This window comes from Anabrus simplex, chromosome 1 (assembly GCF_040414725.1).
Source record: "Anabrus simplex isolate iqAnaSimp1 chromosome 1, ASM4041472v1, whole genome shotgun sequence".
In the NCBI taxonomy this organism is placed as follows: Eukaryota; Metazoa; Arthropoda; class Insecta; order Orthoptera; family Tettigoniidae; genus Anabrus; species Anabrus simplex.
The window spans coordinates 213,345,881-213,371,516 of NC_090265.1; the positions used below are offsets into that span (position 1 = coordinate 213,345,881).

The 25,636-nt window shown below is 37.2% G+C and overlaps 1 protein-coding gene across 2 annotated transcripts in view; it reads left to right on the forward strand.

The window, feature by feature from the left end:
• The window catches only part of eIF4B (eukaryotic translation initiation factor 4B), a 212,811-nt gene that overhangs the window by 152,489 nt on the left and 34,686 nt on the right, over window positions 1–25,636 (forward strand). For both annotated transcript variants that reach the window (XR_010861597.2, XM_067158454.2), the window contains exon 9: window positions 6,035–6,395. Coding sequence is in view for 1 of the 2 variants with exons in the window: in XM_067158454.2 (XP_067014555.1) it covers window positions 6,035–6,395 (361 nt within the window). In the remaining variant the exon portion in view is untranslated. The remainder of the gene's footprint in view (window positions 1–6,034; window positions 6,396–25,636) is intronic.

Genomic DNA, 25,636 nt, shown 5'->3' on the forward strand with positions numbered 1-25,636 from the left:
AATTTCATATGGAGATTCGTTATTTTAATTACCATTTTATAACTATATTTGAATTTCTTTTTGAAATGTTTTTGCACTAATGTAAAGTGTATCACAGACTACCGTGCGCTATAAAAACAAAATAATTTTACCTTGTTCCGTTTCCTTATAACAACTCTTACAAACTTTTGACCCATGTTACAACAACCTCTTAAGGGTCTCCTGTATTCTTTGGAGCTACTGTGACTTGAAGAATTAAAAATATCAAAGTATCACACATTTCTATAAACTCTGCAGTGTTTGAAGCACTTGATTGCAAAGAATTCAATGACACATGAACTAGCATTCCAGAAGCTACAGAATGGCTGAGGACTCTGGTGGCTAAACATACCCTCATACCTTTCATCTAAATCTGCCCTTCTGCTCTTCACCCACTGAGTACACCTAAAAATCGATTAAATTCATAGGTTTAATCATAACAATATTTTAAAGAAAGTATGTTCTCATACATAGAAAAAATACCGACACGTAAACATTAACAGGTAGGCCTATACTCACAGCACTTTGTTGTTAGGAAGTCTGTAAAATGGCTTGCGATCACTTTGTCTTCTGTAATGAAAACACCCATACATAGCACAAATATCTCCTCTTCCTGACATTTCCAAAATTGTGATACATAACAAGCACAAAACTATCTGAAGTACAATTAAGACACTTCTGGCATACACAGCTGACAGCCGTAGCAAGAGTAGTTAGCCTCTTGAACCACTAGATGGCACGCAGAAGCGGTGTCGCCAGTTTCTCGCTGGAGTTTCCACTATTATCATATTAAGCTATTTGGTTGAACTACCTTATTTATTATTTCAATTTCATTGAAATATGAACATGAGGGATATAAGTACTTTGCCTGAACATAAATTTGAGATCATAAAACTGCATTATCACTGCTATAAAATTTATCTGCTATGAAAATTGGCAAGTAGACCTTCCACGTGACAGGTATTTCATTAATCTGAACTTGCAATAGGCTCAGTTAGCTGTAGATAGGAAGATTCTTTGTATCTTGCATCACTAGTATCCTCTCCTAAATTACTTACAAATTCGTCACACTCCACGTCTAAAATACTTCTCACATGCGATTATTTTTACTTGGGCAGTAACATGACCAGTGGTGGGTAATTCTTTCTGTGCAATGTAAACACTTGAAACAGACACACCTACGAAGCAGACACACCTACAAACTCGTTTATTAGTTTACCGGGCGAGTTGGCCGTGCGGTCAGGAGCACGCGGCTGTGAGCTTGCATCCAGGAGATAGTGGGTTCGAATCCCACTGTTGGCAGTCCTGAAGATGTTTTTCTGTGGTTTCCCATTTTCACACCAGGCAAATGCTGGGGCTGTACCTTAATTAAGGCCACGGCTGCTTCCAACTCCTAGGCCATTCCTATCCCATCGTCGCCATAAGACCTATCTGTGTTGGTGTGACGTAAAGCAACTAGCAAAAAAGAGTTTGTTAATTTTGCGATATAGTAAAACTTTTAAAGATAAAAATTTCATTGTTCCGTATTGAAAGTATTAACGTTACAAATTAAATAATTGAAAGAGGTTCAGTCTATTCAATACATAGGAAAGAAATGTAGTGATTACATTTTTATTTAATAGTAAATATAAATGGGACCGGTTTCGACCCTAGTCCAGGTCATCGTCAGCCGTAAAAACATGTAAAACAATGCATATGAAAAAGAAAAAGATTAATTAAACTCTGGATCGGTATAAGATGAAACAGTACGTAATATTAAGAATGGTAGTATGGCACACGCAATGATAGGCGAAGTCTCACAATGTTTATGAACATTGGAGAACAGTCAAAAGGGTCAGTTTCCACACTCTGTCAGGCACAAAGTCACAACACTATCAAATAATATATGAAGATCATAAATAACTTGAAGTCGCAGACGAATAGATTTGTAGAAGCAAACCGCCAGCTCCCAGTGATCAGCGCGGCACATTCAAGGTCATGCGCTGCGGTCTCGAACGCCAAAGTAGAATGGAGAATATCCTGAAGGTCCAGTATTTGTCTCGGTTGCGGGAAGTTAAGTACGTGTACATAGAAATATACAACGCAAATCAGTATAATTGAATGAGTACTTGTGTTCCTGCTAAGTTCAAGTCAACTGTTTTCCAAGAACTTAGCAGGAACACAAGTACTCATTCAATTATACTGATTTGCGTTGTATATTTCTATATACACGTACTTAACTTCCCGCAACCGAGACAAATACTGAACCTTCAGGATATTCTCCATTCTACTTTGGCGTTCGAGACCGCAGCGCATGACCTTGAATGTGCCGCGCTGATCACCGGGAGCTGGCGGTTTGCTTCTACAAATCTATTCGTCTGCGACTTCAAGTTATTTATGATCTTCATATATTATTTGATAGTGTTGTGACTTTGTGCCTGACAGAGTATGGAAACTGACCCTTTTGACTGTTCTCCAATATTCATAAACATTGTGAGACTTCGCCTATCATTGCGTGTGCCATACTACCATTCTTAATATTACGTACTGTTTCATCTTATACCGATCCAGAGTTTAATTTTTCTTTTTCTTTTTCATATGCATTGTTTTACATGTTTTTATGGCTGACGATGACCTGGACTAGGGTCGAAACCGGTCCCATTTATATTTACTATTAAATAAAAATGTAATCACTACATTTCTTTCCTATGTATTGAATAGGTTGAACCTCTTTCAGTTATTTAATTTTTAACATATAGTAAAACCTCGTTAATTCAGAGTTATAGAGACACAAAAATGTGACTTTGAATTATGTGATTTCGAATTAACCGGCAACTCTTATTTCAGAAATTTGCTGTTTGCTTGTTCACTCCAATATGACCTAATGTCTTGTACTTCAGTGCAAATTGTTATATAAAAAAATATTGATTTATGAATAATCCTAGTATAGCATGGCTCTGGCTTGGAGATAGATTTCATGGCTGATGATGAACCCTGCAATGACAGGCGAAACATGTACCATACTCAAACTTAATATAATGACTGTGTTATAGTCCTAAAGACTTTACTAGTATTGAATAGGTGGTTTCAATAAATTAATTGTTTAACATTTAATAATTGAATTTCAATACAGTCAGAATGAAAATAATCACTTGTAACGTGTAACGATGCTATTGACGTTATGCAAAGTCCCATTTTCAACCTGTGTTAGCATTTCTCGGCACCATTTCACTCTATGTGCCCTTTGTTCCTCTGAAAGTGAATTGGGCACCCAAAGGGAACAAACCTTTCTAACGTGGTGATGGTGGTGTAGAATTGAATGAATAGCTGGTGCAGGGATGTGGAGGGTCTCTTCTACCTGCTGATCTGTCAACCTCATCTCTTGCTGCAACATTTCCCTCACAGCTTCGATGTTTTCCTCAGTCACTGATTCAGATGCTCGCCTACCAGAACGAGGATCATCTTCAACCCCAAAATTTCCCCTCTAGAACTCTTTGTACCAGCGGAAAATTGTTGTGCGATGTGGATAGTCTTTCCCCAGCACAGGAGTCTTAGTGACAGTTGTTTAGTTGTCCTTATGATCTTGTGACAGATTACGTCTTGGCTAAAGTTGGTGGCTTATTGAAGAACTCATCAGTTCAAAATTCCAGCTCCTTATTTTTTCTCAAGTATCGAAGAGACATTAAATAATCAATATATATATATATAATAAGAGTTTTGTCTGTACATTGCTCAGAATTTTAAAAGGATGGTATTTCTGTATCAGTCGTGTCCACAGTAACAAGGAAATGCACTATTTAATTTTCCGTAATGTTGTATGTATGTACGTACTTGCATCACAAGAAAACGGCTCAAGAGAATTTAATGAAAATCGATACACAAGTCGCTACAATCTAGGCTGTAAATAATTTTATTCACACTGAGTGAAATGGTAGTTTAGGGGAAGCCTAAAATTTAATTCTCAAATATTTATGTTATTAGTGATCATATCTTAATGAAAATCAGTATGCAAGGTCGGGGTAATAAGTCAATGTAATCTAGGCCATAAATCATAGTATTCATGGTGAGTGAAATGGTATTTTAGGGGAATGCCTAAAATTTTTATTCTCAAATATTTGTTTTATTTGTTGTTATTTGCTACAATCTAGGCCAGAAATAATTTTATTCATGCTGAGTGAAATGGTAGTTTAGGGGAGGGACTAAAATTTAATTCTCAAATATTTGTTATTAGTGGTCATATCAATAAGTACTACATAACTAACGTTACATAGTACTAAATTTCTGATCATTTATGTCTTATACATTGTTACCGTACCAGCTATGATCACAGGGATATTCATGAATTTGGATTTTTTTTTTTTTTACTAGTGGCCGACGTCCATATCAGCGCCGAGTCACGAGAATATGGGTGCACAGAATTTAATGAAAATCGGTATGTAAAGTCGGAGAATAAGGAACTATAGTCTACGCTATAAATAATTTTATAAGGCACCCTAGTATCACACATTTGAAAGAAAACTAAATGTGAAGGCCTACAATACAGAAAGCTCATAAAATTGATCAACGATAACGTTACATTGACCATTGTTTGTTGTGATGTGCTTTGTGTCTACTGTTGCCACTCATCTGCGATAGATTGGATTACTGCTGCGTACCGAGTAATTTTTTTAAAAATTTGCTGTACGTCGCACCGACACAGATAGGTCTTCTTGCGACGAAGGTATAGGACAGGGCTAGGAGTGTGAAGGAAGCGGCCTTGGCCTTAATTAAGGTACAGCCCCAGCATTTGTCTGGTATGAAAATGGGAAACCACGGAATACCATCTTCAGGGCTGCCGACAGTGGGGTTAGAATCCGCTACTCCCGGATGCAAGCTCACAGCTGCGTGCCCCTAACCGCACAGCCCACTCGTCAGGTCTTACAGAGTGTAACAGCCTGCCTGAATATTGGCGGGAAGTAGTTGGGGAGTTAGATAACTTACTTCTTTAGCATGACATTCCTCTGGTTCATAAATTTTCAGATACTACTGGTACGTAACACACTGGTTCATCATAGCATTCAAGTTATTCAATCCCCACTCTGAGGCACTGATTGGAATGAGCAGTGTGCATATTTAACTGAATAATGGCAGAGGAGTGTTCGTGGCAGTGTGCGGCATGGTCATTTTCCAGCTCTGGAAATTTGGACTGTTAGATCGGCACCGTGGTACTGTTTGTTAAAAGTGAGAAAATGTGCGATTTTTCATTTGATCGAATATTTTATGTGATAATAATGCTTTTAATTGCTACATTCCTACTGGTGTTTTTGTAATGACCTATGTTGACTTCAGTTAGGAAAACCACGAAGTCAGTCTTTCTGAGAATTCCGTAGCGAAGCACGGGTGCATCAGCTAGTATTTTTATAAAATTTACTTCTCTCACTTGGAATACTTCTTGTTAGTTTAATGCTTAGAATTCAAATTTGGGAAGTGGATATCTTTCAAAGCCAACTTTCAGAATGTCGTCTGCCAATTAAATCATAGTTCTTAAACCCACCCACCGAGCCAACTTCAAAGCCCATTAAGCCACATGCAACTATGGATCCATGTAAAGCTACAATTTAAATATATATAAAGACTTTTTTAACTTTGAGTTTCATAGTTCTTTATTGTGTTGGTGAGAGTCCATTTCCTTTAGAGGTTTATGGATTAGTACTAACGGGTGAAAAATAATATCCTAACTAATGTTATTGCTTTTACATCCTTCTATTTTAACAGTTTTGAGACCCTGAGGTGCTGGCATTTTGTCCTACAGGAGTTATTTTACGTGATGGTAAATCTGCAGACACGACTGGCATATTTGAGTGCATTTAAATACTACAGACTGAGCAAGGATTGAATCTGGCAATGTTGGCTCAGAAGGCCACCCATCTTGGTAGTAATGAAAAAGTACCATATCACATTATGAGATTATTCCTTGTTATTTTATGCAGTTCATTAAATTACATGTGATATTACACAAAACCTTCAATGTAATTTTTGATGTTGAATTTCTTTCAAGGAAGGAAATGGCCGTGTAAGTCCACACAGCGAACCTTCTGATCAAGAACTTGACAGAGGTCGTAGATACCAAGATAGATCCAATTCTCCTAGAAGAAGGTCCCCTGACCATGATGATAGGCAACAAGGCAGTCGTAGATATCAAGAAAGGTCAGATTTGTCACCAAGAAGGAGGTCTCCAGATCATGATGATAGGCAGCAAGGAAATCGTAAATATCAAGATAGGACAGAATCACCTCCGCGAAGACGGTCCCCAGGTGACGAGAGGCAACAAGGAAGCCGTCGATTCCAGGACAGACCAGATTCATCGCCTAGGAGAAGATCTCAGGATCGTGATAGTCGTCCACCTCAGCGGAAAACATGTGAGTGAGATTTTTGTCTTTACATGAATGTTTCTGTTTTTACTGTTAGGTGAGGAAAATTTATTCCAATACCGTATATATGATATTGTTACTGTTGTTTACTTCCATATACTGCATTTCCTGTATTCCAATGTTTTCTTTCAACTGGAGCTCCCCATAGGACAACATTCATACTATGCCACACGGCATGAGCCTGAGTGTTGCAGTTAGTAATCCTCCTACCACAAATTTCGAATTCAGCTGGTTGAAAGCTATTCACATTATCACAAGATTTGAATCTCGTGATTTCCATATTGACAGCTAAGTTCATTAATATAAATATTTATTGCTCAACTTGATGTAACAACAGGAGAATACGAGCAATAAATTATTATATTAGCGAACTTAGCTGTCAATACGGAAATCATTATTCATATCTTGTGGTATAATCACCATCCAGACAAGAAAGAAAGCCAATGTGTGTTTGAGTCATCAGTCCATAGACTGGTTTGATGCAGCCCTCCATGCCACCCTATCCTGTGCTAACCTTTTCAGTTGTACGTAACTATTGCATCCTACATCTGCTCTGATCTGTTTGTCATATTCATACCTTGGTCTACCCCTACCATTCTTACCACCTACACTTCCTTCTAAAACCAACTGAACAAGTCCTGGGTGTCTTAAGATGTGTCCTATCATTCTATCTCTTCTTCTCGTCAAATTTAGCCAAATCGATCTCCTCTCACCAATTTGATTCAGTATCTCTTCATTCGTGATTCGATCTATCCATCTCACCTTCAGCATTCTTCTGTAACATCACATTTCAAAAGCTTCTATTCTCTTTCTTTCTGAGCTAGTTATCGTCAGTGTTTCACTTTCATACAATGCAACGCTCCACACGAAAGTCTTCAAAAACATCTTTCTAATTCCGATATCAATGTTTGAAGTGAGCAAATTTCTTTTCTTAAGAAAGCTCTTCCTTGCTTGTGCTAGTCTGCATTTTATGTCCTCCTTACTTCTGCCATCGTTAGTTATTTTACTAGCCAAGTAACAATATTCATCTACTTCCTTTAAGACTTCGTTTCCTAATCTAATATTTCCTGCATCACCTGCCTTCGTTCGACTGCACTCCATTACTTTTGTTTTCGACTTATTTATTTTCATCTTGTACTCCTTACCCAAGACTTCATCCGTACCATTCAGCAACTTCTCGAGATCTTCTGCAGTCTCAGATAAAATAACAATATCATCGGCAAATCTCAAGGTTTTGATTTCCTTCCCTTGGACTGTGATTCCCTTTCCAAATTTCTCTTTGATTTCCTTTACTGCCTGTTCTATGTAAACATTGAAAAGGAGAGGGGACAAACTTCAGCCTTGCCTCACTCCTTTCTGGATTGCTGCTTCTTTTTCAAAGCCCTCGATTCTTATCACTGCAGACTGATTTTTATACAGGTTGTAGATAATTCTTCGTTCTCGGTATCTGATCCCTATCATCTTCAGAATCATAAATAGCTTGTTCCAATCAACATTATCGAATGCCTTTTCTAGATCTACGAATGCCATGTACGTGGGCTTGTCCTTCTTGATTCGATCCTCTAAGATCAGATGTAAAGTCAGGATTGCGTCACGTGTTCCTACATTTCTTCTGAAGCCAAATTGATCTTCTCCCAACTCAGCTTCAACTTGTTTTTCCATTCTTCTGTAAATAATACGTGTTAAAATTTTGCAGGCATGAGATACTAAACTAATGGTGCGGTAGTTTTCACACCTGTCAGCACCGGCTTTCTTAGGAATAGGTATAACAACATTCTGCCGAAAATCGGATGGGACTTCTCCTGTCTCAATACATCCTGCACACTAAATGAAATAACCTTACCATGCTGGTTTCTCCTAAGGCAGTCAGTAATTCAGAGGGAATATCGTCAATTCCAGGTGCCTTGTTCTTGTTTAGGTCACTCACAGCTCTGTCAAACTCTGACCTCAAAATTGGGTCTCCCATTTCATCAGCATCAACAACCTCTTCATGTTCCAGAACCAAATTATCTACATCGTTACCTTGATACAACTGTTGGATATGCTCCTGCCATCTTGCTGCTTTGTCTTCTTTCCCTAGAAGTGGCTTTCCATCTGAGCTCTTAATATTCATGCACCTAGATTTCCTTTCTCCAAAGGTTTCCTTGATTTTCCTGTATGCAGTATCTACCTTTCCCAGGACCATACAGCCTTCGACATCCTTGCACTTCTCCTTCAGCCATTCTTCCTTAGCTATCTTGCACTTTCTATCCACTTGATTCTTTAATCGCCTGTATTCTTTTCTGCCTTCTTCATTTCTAGCATTCTTGTATTTTCATCGTTCATCAATCAGGTCTAGTATCTCCTGAGTTATCCACTGATTCTTAGTTGATCTTTTCTTCCTTCCTAACATTTCTTCAGCAGCCCTACTGACTTCATTTTTCATGACTCTCCACTCTTCCTCTATAGTGTTTCCTTCAGCCTTTTCATTTAGTCCTTGTGCAACATGTTCCTTGAAACAATCCCTCTCACTCTTTTCTTTCAACTTGTCTAGATCCCATCTTTTTGCATTCTTTCCTTTCTTCAATTTCTTCAACTTCAGATGGCATTTCATGACCAACAAGTTGTGGTCAGAGTCCACGTCTGCTCCTGGGAAAGTTTTGCAATCCAACTGGTTTCTGAATCTCTGCCTAATCATAATGAAGTCTATTTGATACCTTCCAGTGTCTCCAGGTCTCGTCCACGTATACAGCCGTCGTTTGTGGTGTTTGAACCAAGTATTGGCAAGGACTAAATTATGATCAGTGCAGAATTCAACCAGCCGACTTCCTCTTTCGTTCCTTTGTCCCAATCCAAATTCTCCTACTATACTACCTTCTCCTCCTTGGCCTACCACTGCATTCCAGTCTCCCATCACAATTAGATTCTCGTCACCTTTTACATATTGTATTAAATCTTCTATCTCCTCATATATTCTTTCAATTTCTTCATCATCCGCTGAACTAGTTGGCATATAGACCTGCACTATTGTGGTGGGCATTGGTTTGGTGTCTATCTTGACGACAATAATTCTTTCACTATGCTGGTCGTAGTAGCTTATCCGCTGCCCTATTTTCTTATTCATTATTAAACCAACTCCTGCATTTCCCCTGTTTGATTTCGTGTTGATAATTCGGTAGTCGCCTGACCAAAAATCCTGTTCTTCCTGCCAACGTACTTCACTTATACCAACTACATCTAACTTTAGCCTATCCATCTCCCTTTTCAGATTCTCTAACCTACCACAACAATTCAAACTTCTAACATTCCACGCTCCGACTCGCAGAATGTCAGTATCCATCTTCCTGATGATCGCCCCCTCTCGTGTAGTCCGCACCCGGAGATCCGAATGGGGGACTAGTTTACCTCCGGAATATTTTACCCGGGAGGAAGCCATCATCAGTACATCATTCATACAGAGAGAGCTGCATGTCCTCGGGAGGTGGTTACGGCTGTAGTTTCCCCGTTGCTTTCAGCCATGTAGCAGTATCAACACAGCTAAGCCATGTTGAGTATTATTACAAGGCCGTATCAGTCAATCATCTAGACTGCCGCCCTTGCAACTACCGAAAGGCTGCTACCCCCCTTTCGATGAACCATTCGTTAGTCTGGTCTCTCAACAGAAACCCATCCGATATTGTTGCACCTGCGACTCGGCTATCTGCATCATTGGGACACGCAAGCCTCCCCACCGCGGCAAGGTCACATGGTTCGCAGAGGAGGAGAAAGCCAATATGAATTTAAAAATGAGGGTTGCAAAAATTGGCAAAGATTAGAATTTTTCTTGGAAAATGCTTAGATAATACTCTGTAACTCGAATTTTGTACAACATTATGTTATGTTACAACCTTAACTGTGTAATGCAGCATTTGTGGTTTCTGTGTGATTGTTCCTAAATTTACAGCAGCATGGTATTTCTGGCTGACCTCAGTATGTTTATATAGGGGCTAATCTGTCCACCCTTGCTGTGCTCACCATTTGCATCTCGGACAGGAGGTGACAATATTCATAAGGCTCTATGTGCCATCACTCTGCATGACGTTAGTACGAGGTAAACCTGCAGGGTGTTTATGAATAGTTATTTAGCGTCTGCTTACTGTCCTGCAAGTGTAAAGCATGGAGAAACGCAAAGTGTAATTCCTAAGCCTCAGTGTGAAATTTTGATTGTTAAGTGAAGTAGAGAGCTGGGATCTAATACGATGGGAACCCCAGCCATGAATTTGAAGTTACTTCGAGATACTGAATTGAGTAATGGAGGTTCTTGATATTGAGGTTCGACTGTACTACTCTTCAATTTCATACAAGTCAGATGCTTGGGCTGTACATTAATTAAGGCCATGGCGACTTCCTTCCCAGTCGTAGCCCTTTCCTATCTCGGCGCCATAAGGTTTGAGCAAGGCAGTTGTCTACGAAAAGGAAGATTTTCCTCCCATTACATTGAAATCAATACTATGCAGCCAAGGTTTATAAATGGAACTTGTCACCCACGACTTCTGGTTGGTTTAGTTCATGGCTTCACGCCCAAGAAACAGCGAGGCCTTGCTGATTTTCCGATCGCTAGAAGTTTTAGTTTTTTGATTCCTGTCATATTAGCTCCTAGCATCACTGGAACCCTTTCTTTACTACTTTTTTCACGAAACACTTTTCTCCTTTTGTAGGCTAGTTTCCAGGCCATCATTTGTGGAAGAAAGCAGTCTCATCGGCATTAAACGCGTCATTAGGACTGTATATTACAAATATTTTTATAATATTTATAGATCCACCTTTTCAATACAATCCACTATTTCATGAGGTTAAAATTTATACATAATACATAAAAGTCATAGGTACATGTTTCACCCTATATCAATTTTAAAAATTAATGGATACATGATCTTTCTAATCTTATAAACTATAGAGTAAAATGTTGGACAATGATCTCATAAAATGTTGTGCTATAACATCAAAAATAGGGATATTGCACAGAAAGTATGTTAAAAAAATGACCGTGAATTAACAGTTTTTGAAGATTATAATGTAATTATATTCAATTTACAAAGTATACATTTATTATTCACCTATTCAGTACGTACAGTACCACGTTTTGTGGTTACATAATCATAAAAGATTGAAAAGTTGTGGACATGTTTCGCCCTTCTTATTGGGCATCATCAGCACATTAGCTGATCTTAAAACAATTTTATTAAGAATGATTACACTATTGTTTATGAAAAATTGAGATGAGGTATGTTGTGAAATTAAAAAAAAAAAAAATTCTTTGAAACAGTAGTTAAGAAATTTGACATGGGAAGTATAAGCACGTTAAAATTATTGTGGTATATTTTACAATATTGTCCAAAAAAAAATTTGTAATGATAAGTTTTTAAAATCGGCATGTATCTGGAACTAAAATGGATCCTCTTCATAGTGAAAGTCAGTAATATTTGCCGCGGTCACTGCTAAGTAGATCAGAAGATGAATTTTGTTTTAAATTATGCGTTTCAACTGTTAAAATTAGGTTAAGAAGAAGCAAATGGTGTATCCTCGTTGAATTGAATTGATATAAGATACACTGGTGTAATCGTTGAAATGGAGTATAAGTTGGAGATCTATCTGTGTTTGAAAGTTATGTTGATTTTCACTTATAAGTGTGGTCTTCCAGATGTTGTAGGAATCTCGACGGATAGTGTGTTGTTAAAATGCAAAAAAATAAAAAGACGTATTTGATGTGTGTGTTTAAAACGTATGTTATTGTACAGTGTTGTGGATCGCGTAAAATTGCGTACTTACTCAAATGCCGTGTGAGTATCTATCTTGTTTTGTTAGCAGCGTTGTTCTGACTGGAGTTCCTACTTCGCGTGTTGTATGAGTGTGACGGAGGGTAAAACTGGGCGGAGTATTACGTGTCGGTGTGGGAGGGGGACTATTTGGAGGGGCAATTGTAGGCTTAGTAGTCAGGGGGATAAGTGGGGTTGTTGAATTGACAATTTGAAATGTTCGTGGGATTTTATTTTGCTTTGGAATGACTGTTTCTAATAACTTGGGCGTCATTGTATATAAAGAACTCTTAACCTCCGTGTCGTCGTTAAGGTTGCGATCTTTATTAAATGTTTTGTCTAGAAAAATATATTCTCTAATTCATTTAGCTGTTTACCCTTATTAGTAATCCTGATTATTGTAAGATCCTTTTCCATTGAAGTAAAATGGTGACCTGTTTCCTTCATATGCGTACTCATAGCGGAATATTTATTGTGTTTATCAGCATTGAAATGTTCCATGTATCTTATAAAGAAACTTCGTCCAGTTTGACCGACGTATGAAAATCCACACTGTGAACATGTTAACCTGTACACTCTTGAGCCTGAATATTTACTGTTATTATTTATTTTATTATTATTGAAAAATATGTTTTGTGTTGTGGTGGTTGTTCTGAAGGCTATGTTTGTTATATTTGTTGAAGGTATTAATAATTTGGTGGATAGTTGGGTTACTATATGTAAAAATGGCGTATTTATTTCTGTTAGGTTTGTCTGTTATAAGGTTTGTAGACAACTTGTTTTTAATCTTATGTATTATGCGGTTTACCATTTCGTACTTGTATCCATTAATTTTGGCAAGATTCCTTATATAATTTAATTCAGTTTTTAAGTTTATAGGGGATAATGGAATTCTTAAAGCTCAGTATATCAGGCTGTAAAAAGATACCTGTTTCTGTGATCCGGGGTGTAGTGAAGAATTATTTATGGTTACTGACAAATGTGTAGGTTTTCTGTGAATCTGATACTCAAAGGAGTTATTGGTTCGGGTGACCTTTATATCTAAGAAGTTTAAGGAGCCTTTATCCTCATCTTCTTTTGTAAAATTTACATTAGGGTTGCCGTTGTTTAAGTTTTCTAATATTTCGTTGCTGTTGGTGATATTCTTATCAATTATTACAAACGTGTCATCCACATACCTCAACCATAAACAAATTCCTTTAATGTCGGTTTTGATTTTTGAGTGCTCTATCGTGTCCATGTAGATATCAGCTAGGATGCCCGAAATTGGGTCTCCCGTCGCTAGGCTGTTCTGTTTATAAATTTTTTTTATTAAAAGTGAAATAGTTATTGTCTAATGTAAACTTTAATATTGTCATAAATTTGTCGATCTCCACAACTTTTCAAACTTTTATGTAACCACAAAACGTGGTACTGTAGGTATTGAATAGATGAATAATAAATGTATACTTTGTAAATTGAATATAATCACTGTTGTCAATACGGACCAAAAAATGAGATTAATGACTTGTAGTGATTATAACGTAGTTAATCATGAATATTTGAGTGTTTAAAACCAAAATGGATCCTCTTCTCATACATCATTAGGACTGTGATGACCTTGAGTGTAAAAGCACAATCATCCAAGGAGGGATGTTTACTCCATTCCCATAGCATGAGTTCAAGTTTATAGTAAAATCAATGTCAGTTATTTAAAATAGAAGTGTGCACATATTAAATGTATTAAAATATGTACAGTTGATTTATCAGAAAGTCGTAGAAAAAAAGATGGGACTTTTTGTGGAGACGTTGCTAATGATAGAATGTTGTGTCAAAGCTAGCTGATGTCAGTGTTAGTACGGTAATCATTGGGATCCAAAAGACGGTCAAGTGGGTGTTATTAACCCTGTTGAAACATTTGTTCGATGAAATGATAGAGTTTCACCTGAAACAAAATGTTTAAGAGTGTTAGTTAAATAGTATTGTTCATGAGACTTCCCGTACGTCAAAAATGCCTATGGCGGTACTTACTCGTATGGTGCGTGTTAAGTACGTCGGGCTGTTCCAGCAACGCTATCTTGACTGACCTTTCTACTTCTAGTATTATACCGGTGTGGCTGAGGCAGTGTTGGACACGGAAGGGAGAGAGGAAAGGGTGGGCGGATCCTTGCAAGCAGGTGTTGTTGCTAGTGGGCTGTTAGGAGCAGGATGGGCGGGCCTAACATTTGGCGAGGTGGTGAGAGCTTTAGAACAAAAAGTTCTGAAAGTCTGCGGGATTGTATTATGTTTTGAGTTCACAATTAGGACTTTACTCGTGTATTAGGGATGGTAAAACATTATTTGTGATGTTCGCTGTCTACTTCACTGACTGCAGCAATTTGCACTATTCTGTGCTGAAGTTTACATTTTCCCAGCCACCCACTGCTGGCTAGAAAAGAAGCATAACCTAAGTTTTTAGTGAACTTCTCTGCTTGTTCACAAACTAAGCTACTGGCGATTGGAATGTTTTTGTCCCTCACACGGGTTACCCACTGAAGCATGGCTTGTTCAAGCTTCAGGAAACTTGATGTTTTAAGTTTCTTCCGCTGTGATGTAAATCGTGATTCATCCACTGCCAGGTGAATCTTGTCTTCATCTTTGAGTATGGTAGATAGTGTACTGGGAGGAATTCCATACTCAACTGCAATATCCTTCTTCTTTTTCTGACCTTTCTCTGCTTCACATATCACTCAACCTTTCTCACTGAAGCTTATGCATTTCTCTTTGCGTTTCTCCATACTGTTCAAAAACACTCTGCAGGTTTTCCTCGTACTGATGTAATTTAGGGTGATGGCTTGTTGAGCCTTATCAGTACTGTCACTTCCTGTCCTGGCTGCAAATAGTGAACGCAGGAGGGGTGGACGGGTAAACTGTTATGTAAATGTACCGAGTTCAGCTGGGAATACCATGCTGCTGTACGTTTAGGATAAATAACACACAAACCACAAATGCTGTATTGCACAGTTAATGTTGTACAAAATTCAATTTACAGTGTATTGTTTGCTTCTAGGAAGGAAACAATTGCTTCGAGAAATCAAGAAATTTGTTTAACGTGATTCCGAGTAATAAATAAATTCTCATGAATAATATGCCAAACAGCCAGGAAGTTGAAGTTACTTCGAGGTACTGGAAAATTTGAGCAGTGAAGGTTCGAGATATCAAGGTTCAACTGTATTTTGTAAGCAACTTCAGACTTACATATCAGGTGCTCGGAAAGGTAGATGTTTAATCGTTTTGAAGTAAACCCGCTTCAGGTATTTAGTTTGCAGACAGGTGCAGTAATGTCCTTTGTAAACATATTTGTGAATATATTTTATAAAACACTTGCACAATTCTTAATATTAATATGAGCTTGAAAGTACAATAAAAGAAAATAATTGATTATATGGCACTATAAAACGATTGTCAACTTGCACATCATTACCTTGAATGCATTTGATAATGTTTCTGCCACTGTCCCGTCTTTGTTTCACCCATGAAATTCTTTGAGAACTCCTTCCAACATTTTCTGTTTACTGTACAAATTGAATGGGGTATGAAATTATTGCAAAGCCCATGTACCATATGAGACTTCACTACATTGCATAAGTTATTTCAGACCATAATGGATTGCAAATGAATGTTAAGCGTATGTCTGGTTTTTGGAATTTTCTTACCATTTACATTGCATCGTGGTAATTTCACATCATATTTCGAGGGCTTCCTGTGAAAGAAGAAACTAATGTGCGTTCGCTAAACATGCGTATGTGTCTACTTGCAGTCATGTTTGTTAATTACGGACAAATTTTAACCTGTCACCTTCATTGTGACAGTAGTAATCGGCGATCAGTTGTTGAGTTAATTTCCAAGCATTAATAATTGGATAAAGGTGAATGACACCTGCATGAAAAATATTCTGTCATAGTGATATTCTGGCTGATTTTAGTTTTCTTTTTTTATTCAGCTGGCATTGAAATGTGCCATCCTGTATCTCCACTTGGCTAAATAAGTACGTAGGTTATATAATCTCAGTCTCTACTGCCAAAATTCATCTTTCTAAGTCCATCCTGTTTTGATAAATGGCAGTGCGTCTATGAGAGGGTGGAGTACCATTGGATGACTCAAAAACAGCCACTACCTCAAAACACACAAGGAATCTGCCTGAGGTTCATATTAGAAGCATATCCCTAACTTTGCTTGCACGCTATTCTGTTTGGAAGCTATTTCTTATTCCTCATGGATCTTTCCGTGCATAGTTTAGTGCGACTGAATGTAAGGGTTACAGTGACTTAAGATCTGATGTATTCTTTCAAGAATTTCTTCCCTTAGTGAGCTACATGGGGCATTTCCAAGTCGGAATTGGTTAGCTGCAGAAAAATCTAAAATATCTACCCATAGGAAGGGTTTCTTGCATTGTGAAAGTACATCATTACATTTCATCTTTATACTATGCCTTGCATTTTAAAGCAATGAGGACCGTCGCCTGAAGGTAAATTTATATTTGCTCCAAAGAAACAAAGGACATTGCATTATTACACTGATGAATGTTATTCTTGAAATTGTTGTACTGTTTATTAATTTCTATGAATAAATATTTTGTGCCAGGGCCAATGACCTAGATGTTAGGCCTCTTTAAAACAGCAACCATCCGTCTTTTATGTCATCAGGTATACAACTTTCAGGCAGTTTCAGTTTTTTTATTTTATTTGAACAGCATAGATCAAAATAGCCAGTTGTTTTCTCCTGAGAAGTTCAGCACGGAACATTACACTGAGTGTATAATTTCCCCCATATTGGAGGATTATATTTGAAAAAGCACATTTATATTTAATTCGAAAAGGCTGTCAACTGATATTGAATACAGCAAATTTTCCTTTCCCTCTGCCCGGTTAATGATTATTTTCTATTTTTCAGCATCACCTTGCACTCCCATGGGAGCTACTTTTTGCACAGCGTTATGCGTAGTGTTGCATGTGTCATGTGAAACTGCAGAATTCTTTCTCCTTTGAATGCTAGGCATCGCACTGCACTTTCCCTACAGCCAGTCAGTGTCAGTTCTCCTCGTATCCTTTACTACAATTGGTGGTGAACGTTGTAAAACATAACAATGGAGCTCCAAAACACTTTATGGCCTGCATCAACACTGCTGGAAAAAGTAGGTTGCAAATACAGTATATACTCCGCACGGCCTTACTTCTAAATTGAAGTTTCGCAAAACAAATGAGCATCGCCTTTCCTGTGTTGCCAGCGCGCTACGCCCGCGAGAACAGCTGATGCAATATGACCGCGGTAAACAACCCTTGTAAAATGTAATACCGTACTCAGAAAAACTAATGAATATGGATTGAAAACAAATTCACAAAAACTACACTTACTAACAACATCTGACACTAATAAGAGAATATATTAATATGAATGAGAATGAGGAAATAAAACATCACTCACCGCTAATGGCTGGCACAGAAAGGAAGTTATGGCCTACAAAGGGAACACTCCACTGATCTCAGTCACTAGAACCCTCCAACAATATGAAAAACACACTAATTACTGAAGGAAAATGCAAAAGATCGTGAAGCATACCAAATACCATACACGCTGAGCGAGATAGGTTGCCTTGTCTTGATAATTTGATGGGCTTCGCGTGAGATAGGTTAACCACGTGGTGAATGTAAATATTAGAGTTGGCAACTGGCTTTCGAGATCGTGCTCTGCCGATATAAATCGATATGAATGGCAGATTGGGATTGGTTGGATGCCTATGCTTCAGCGCATAATCACCAGACGGAGCCAAAATCTGCCAAAACGTCAATTTAGAAGTAGAGCCGTGCGGAGTATAAGTCCACTATCGTGAATACGGCATATAACATGAACCCCGCTATAACGACAGTTTTTTTGTCTATCCCTTAAAAATTCCTATATTAAATATTGTATTATCCTTCGGTTACAGCGAGAGCCCTATCACTGATGCATCCATTATTATGAGCGGTTAAGCTTGCGTGATTTTTACATTACCGATATAAAGAGTTTGTGATTTTTAGCATTTGCGATAAATGCGAGATACATCGAAACTTTGTCAGTGTATGTGCCTTCATCTTATATGACCCGTACGAGAGGTTTTCAGCGATTCTGAATTAGCGATAAAATGCAAAATTGGTTCAAAATGTGAAATCATGCAATTTATGCGAAATAGATGCAAAACTCTCTGTTTTATACAAAATAAACATATATCTTTTAAAAACGACTAATTTTTCTTAAAAATATATATGGTGTTATTTATTTCAGGAGAAAGAATTATTACGGAGGCTATTGCGATTATGAGGTGTAAAATAATTTGTTGATGGACACTTCCTTCGTGGTGCATGGAACATTTGTAAGTTCATTATCTCGGTTAGCTGGTCAGAGAGATTTATTCTGTTTGTTTTGCAGCCTGCCCGATTGATGTCAGATGATACCTGAAGCTATTTTCTTTGTGTACATAGCAACTTAGAGCTGAAGTACAGAAAATAAAGAGCACCTCAGTTTGCCGCCCTGCATCCGAGCGCGGCATGGATGAGGTTATTCATAACTGGCTTGAAAATAGTGATGTTGAAAGTAGAAATGATTCTCTGGAGAGTGATAATTCTTCTTCTTCTTCAACTGACAGTGATGAAAGTGATTCTGATTTCAGTTCCGAGATGATAGTGCCAATTCAATTGAAACTACGTGACAAAACCAGAATGCAACAAGAGCGGGTGAAAAGTCTAGTAAAATGATACTTGGAATTATGATCTTGTTGACAACAAGCCTGTTTCTATAACATGCAAACCAGTTTCTGAAATTCACTTTATAATGAGGAGGGGTTGGGAAATAATCCAAAAGAAATAGACGTAGGGAATGAATTTCTAACCCCACAGCTCCGGGATCACGTTACTAAGGAAACCAATGCTTATGCCTCTATATTTTTTGCTAATTTATATGCTTCCCTTGAAACCAGTAATACTTCGAACAAAAGCTTTGGTTTCCTGTTACTATAGACGAGCTGAAAGCTCACTTTGCTCTTTATATTCTTATGTATGTGATTAGTCAAATTTATGTTAAAGTGACCAAAAAAATACATAAATGGTATGCAAGGGAATATTTCCTTTCACAAGTAATGGTGGGCCAAAGGCTTAAATCATTCAATGTGTGAAATATCTTTCACTGGTCAAAGCACTGCAAAGAACAATCAAACAGCAAATACACTTTCAAACACACACATTCATTATGTTTGTGTTGACCCTTGATCATAGTCGGTTATTCTTGACATTGATGTTGAGCAGTAGTAGTTCCTGTTTTAAAGTACAGTAGCGATTTATTTTATTGTCTGGTAGCCATGAGTAGAAGCGAAGTGACGATCAGACATCATGCCGAGAGTCACACATCGGGACATTTTTATGTAAGCAATACAGATAAGCCTATATTGGTGTACCGACTTAGCAATCAAAGACTTGAAGAAAAAAATGTTTTGCAGTCCTTCCTTTGCCTCGGCAGCACTGCTGTACATTTGGGCCTCCACGAACAGTGTCGATGTAGAGTTTTTTTAGAAAGTACAAGATAATTGTAACTGATAGGCGGTCTCGAATGAAGGAGGATACCGTTTGAACAATTGGCATGTTTTACTTCAGTCATCATTGAAATTCCTGTTCCTTGTAGGTGTGTTGTACTGTGATAAATAAATACGTTCAGAATGGTATTTTTCACTTTGAAATTGTGTTTGTAAATTTGTACGTAGGCATATTCATGTGTGTGTTAATACTTTTTGCAGTCTTATGTTGATGTTTATCTTATTTTCTATAGTGAATTCAAAGGTTGTGGGCTCGGATCCCACTGGTGTCCGATTGGCCTTTTTTTTTTCTGTACTTAACATATCTTCAACACGTACTAAATGTACGTAACACGACGTAATAGATTGAAAGTCAGTTTCGATTACAATGCGGTTGTGAAAATTCAATATTCATTGACATGGCCCTCAACGGGCAACTTAAACGCACTGTATAGTGTGATGGCAGTAGTGCCAGACCAGTAGCTTATACATCGTTTCCAACAGGACAAAGATGGCCTAGGCCACCCTATCTCAGTTGGTAGAGCAACGAACGCAAAATCGGGAGGTTGTGAGTTCAGATCCCACTGGTGTCCAGTTGGCCATTTTTGTTCTGTACTTAACATATCTTCAACACGTATTAAAGGTACGCAACACGGCCTAATAGGTTGAAAGTCGGTTTTGATTATCAAATTATGGCTATTTTTAACCAATTTGCTACAGAATGCTAAATTTGAGAAATTTAGATGCTACAAAATACTAAATTTGAAAATCAAAATGCTAAATCTCTAATTTTTAAATGCTATTAAGGACGAACTCTACCGATATATATTGTGACCTTACACGTATTTCTAATTCAGGGTTCAAGTTGTTATTGTTATGCCTCGACTGGTGTCATGCGGAGATGCAAGGAACTCCACTCAAGGGACATGCAAGTTCAATGAGTCTGGTCACATTGTTGCACCGTTTAGACTTTCGAGATCTGACTGACGTACAAGAGCACATATTCAACAATTACTTAAAACTGTACCATACTATGATACTAAACGTAGCCTATGAATGAGAATTCGAAGAATGATTCTTTTCCTTGGAAGGATATTCCGTTTTAATGAATATCATCTCATGAAACAGAATTGTAAGTTAATTGAAACAGCAACATAAATGGATGTCTAGTTGAAATTGAATATAATGATTAATTGTAAATGTCCAAAATCCCTAACTTTTGTTTGTTATAATATATCACAATAGCAAACTTTCATAGTATAATTAAAACATGTTGGCTCCATTATTAACCTTAAATTCCAACAAATAAAAAAGCCAACATACGAGTTGCTGAAGGCTTAATTTACATTACAAATCCATTATTCACATCATTTATTTTCTGGTTAATAAAATTAAATTAGAGAAATCTTATTCTTTGGCACTCATATTCGTTGACCCCAAAAATTCATGTCCTTATTCCATTATCTTTTAAAACCATCACCTAATTCAGTAAAATCTAATAAATTAACTTGGGTGCTCCAATGACATGCTCACAACATTGTCACTTATACCAACATACAATCAAGAAATAGGATTACGTTATGATCCCTCTTTAATTATTAAGGTTGCGTAATAAATTGGAAATCGGCCTCCTCTGAAATTCTGCAACAGCTGCATCTAGACAACAAGTTTCTGAAAATAAGGTCATCACTAATAATAATAATTCAGAACTTCCGATGACTCTGCAACCTCTGGTATTCTCCACAAAAAATCCTGAAAATCTACATTCCATACTAATTACCAACTCTGTGATCTACCAGAAGACTACCATATAGCAGGAAATCAAGCTACACACTGCTCAAAATAAGATCTACACATTTCATCTGCGGCATGGTTCATATCTACAACTATTATCAAAGATTCTATTTCACCCCCTCACATCTACAGGTAATTCTCTTACATTTAAACTTAGGTCATCGCATCTTTGACGACTATCACATAAACAACTTCAGTATTCTTCGAAAATATCATCCCAAAAAAATTACATCCATGCTTAAGTACTCGTCACTCATTACCACCATTAAACTCATACGCATGACGAAGATCAGTCCTTACCTCAATAACATATCACCGGGACTTTTCGAAGGCTGATATGCGTCATGACTCCGCTTTCACTCAATGCCAATGACGAGACACGTGCACCAGATATTAAAGCTTGTATTTCCACCAATATGTATGTAAATAAACAGACCTCTTATCTGTGCTTTGTTAAGGTATTATTAAACATATGCGCCATCTGGGCATCAGATCAATTGTTAGTTACAATCTCTGCAGCTATTACAAGTTGGCATACATTTCTGCGTTGTCAAGAGAGAACAGTGACATCAGTTCAATAAGTACCAAAAATAAATGTCTTTAAGCTATTCTGCTATGTAGTTGCTTAAAGTAATGTAGAATCAATTTGTGGTATCAGAATGTGACATGTATAGGCAAACAACTTGAGTATATACTAAATAAATAGGGAATAATTGTATAATGTAATTCAACATGGCCAGCATATTCACCATCCAGAGATAACATATTTTTGTTCTCGGTTGAATTACTGGCGGCGAATCTACAGGATTATCTGAACAACTTGTAAACATATTTCATGATGACATTCCAGAGTATTGTACATTGTGATGCGGATCAAAATAAACAGTTGTCATTAGCGATTATTGGGATAATTTAGCTTTTCATGGTTATAAAATCAAAATGAACATGGCTATGAGTTAAAAATAAAACACTGTATCTACCTTTGTACTGCCATTCAGGACAAATGTAATATTGACAAAATGATCACAGCGAAGAGGAGTGAACAATTTATAATTATGGCTATGTACCACTGATAAATGCTTTGCTAACAACCCTTTAACAGAGTGTAAGCAATGTGAATTCAAGACAGGGTTACAAATTCGTGGTTAGGGAAAGTCAGAGAGTAGCAGTGCAAATACAGTAGAACCCCTATGTAACTTTTTTACAGGGACCAGATATTTTAAACCTTAAATGGGGGTTTACCTTAAATCGAGGTTTCCGTAGAAAGCACACCTTTTCCAGAGATCTTTGCCTGTATTAGCATAAATTGTACTATCATACCTTATTTATGCACTGATAGAAATAAAACAAGAAGATATCTACCCTACACACTCTACTGTAGTTACAGCTGTGTACGGTTTGTGCTGAAGATTACTCTTGTGTTAAACTGCCCCTGCTATCTAAACAAGAGACCTCTACAGTACTGTAACTAGCTTTGGTTTAGATTGTTCTTTGAAAATAAATAAATTTAATCAAATAAATAAATGCTTGGGTACGCCCTAACAAATTTGTTCCTTTGCACTATCATCGTATAACAGACCTATGCTATTTGCTGAACCCAGCTGAATAATTGCTGAGGCCACATACGTAAGGTAGTATAAAATAGTATATCTAATCTATCTTTGCAGATAGCAGCAAATTCACAACACGAATACAGACAAGAGAGAGGTCGCTACCAACAAACTCCTTTTAATCAAATTTAAAACTTAAGACTTTACAATCTGCCTTAAAACTAACCCAAAAAAGATATCAACAGTTGAACACAACAGTACTTGATAATCTTATGACAAGGGTTTTTGCCACGAACAGACGTGACATAGACATAGCCAAATAGAACATTTCCAAAGATCATTTTATGCAACCAAATCAACGTAGACACAGAGGTACAAGAATTACAAGGAAGCTTGAAGAAGGAACTCCACAGAGCATGAACTCTCAAATTTTAACAGTGTTTTAACATTCATGTAACTTACATTTTAGTGTGTTTAAACTTATCAAGTGTTTTATACTATGTTTCGTGTATTTTAATATGTTTTATGTGTTCAGTGTGTTTAATGTATACGCAATAAGTTTTTAGTTTACTGTAGTCTTTCACGGCCACATTGGTCGTAGATACTATTTCAACCCCATTAGACATCCGGATGCTCTAATCATTAATAACATCTTTGCGACATACACCAATGTCTAATGGCTACAATATTGTAATATATCAGCCGATGATGGCCATAGGTGGCCGAAACCGGTACTGTTGTGAATCTGTTCATAATAAATAAAGTATTGATAGGTGGAACATCTTTCTTGTCTGTATACATGCACCCAATCAATATGGAAATGAAACTTTTAAATAATTATTATGTGTTATGGCTGGCACTTAATAAGTGGTGGGTTGAATATGGTTTTAGCCTAAAATTGTCTCAGTTCAATGTGGATAGTGAAACATAAAAATAAAAAGGAAAACTGAAACATAAAAATAAAAAGGAAAACTAATTAGATGAATAGATTACTTGAAATGGCGCAAGACAAATTCGTGGTCATGTGTGACGAAATATGGGACTCACTTTGTGCAGCGTGCTTGATGTTTGTTATGTGAAGAGGAGATGTGGACTGAGCCTGTGTAGGCATGGATAAGTCGGGTATGTGGGAAGGGGAGGATAAGGGGTGGGAGAGCGGTGTTTAAGGTGGGTCAGGGGGGCAGAGTGGTGGTAGTGTGCGGCGCGAGAGAGCATTGTGCAAAGCTCAAAAGATCGATCGTTTATTTGTGAATTTAATGCCTTTAAGGCCGATTTAAAATCAAACAAGATCACCATGTGTTCCAGGGAGTCTATATATATATCTCCACTATAATCCCTGAGGCCGGTGACTCCATAGCCAATCCATCTTGTTGATGTATGCATTTCTCAAATGTAAAGTAGGTATTATTAACCACTAATTTTAAGACCTTCGTGAAGTCTTGGATCTCAAGTTTGCTTAGGCCACAATGTGTGTTTAGGTTATTATGGATTATGGGGAAAAGTTTTTTAGTATTGATACTGGGCTACATGTTATTAATATCAAATGAATAGATGTTATGAAATTTGTCCAATTTTTAATCAATTCAATAGTGTTTTTTATGGATTTCTTTGACAGGAATTTATCATTTTTACTAAGAAATTTTTTGATAAATTGGGCTAGTTTGTATAATGGGCTATGTCTGTAATTAATGATGGGGCGAATAGGGACACCAGTCTTATGGATTTTTGGGAAAGCTTTGGTGGTAGGCAGGCCGGGATTCATGTTAAGTAATCGTGTTTTTTCTTATTCTGTAAAAAGAAATGCTGAATTTTTTAAGGTTTGTTTCAAGAGACGTTGAATTTGCTGGGTCGGATCTTTTTTAACTGCAGAAAAGGAGCCATTATTGAAAAACGTTTTAGTCTTTTCAATATATTCTGTTTTTTTCCATAACAACGGTCATATTACCCTTGTCAGCTTTTGTAGTAATATGGTTATTATCTTTAATTTTCTTTTCGAGTTTGATGATATGTTTTCGTTTGGTGAAGGTTTCTTTGTTTTTGTTACTGTTATTGGGTATTATTTTATTTTTTGGGTTATGGATTTTGTTTAGTTTCCTTTTGACCCCAATCTGACTTCGTCTTGTATGTCTGAAGGCATTTTATTTATGGCTATTTCTGATTCAATGACTAAAGTGGTAGCTGTGTTAATTTTGCTTAAATTTGGCCAATTATGTTTTGGACCTTTTTCGAGGATCTCGTTTTCTTTGTCTGATAGTTTTGTTTTTGAGAGGTTAACAACTGGGGGGTGAAATTGTTCTGTTAGGGAGTCGTGATTACTAAGTTTATTGGAAGTTTTGGAACCTTCCTTCAAATTTTAACAGTGTAATCTCAGTTCAGTACAGAACAAAATGAAGTTTTTAACTTTTAATAAAAGCTTGCTGGTGAGAGTGATGCAGTTGACAGTTCGGCTGATGGGGAGTGGGAAGTAAATATTCCAGAATTGTTTGAAGGATACGAACCGAAGAACATGTATAACGTGGATGAAACCAGCCTATTTTTCAGCTGCTTACCGGA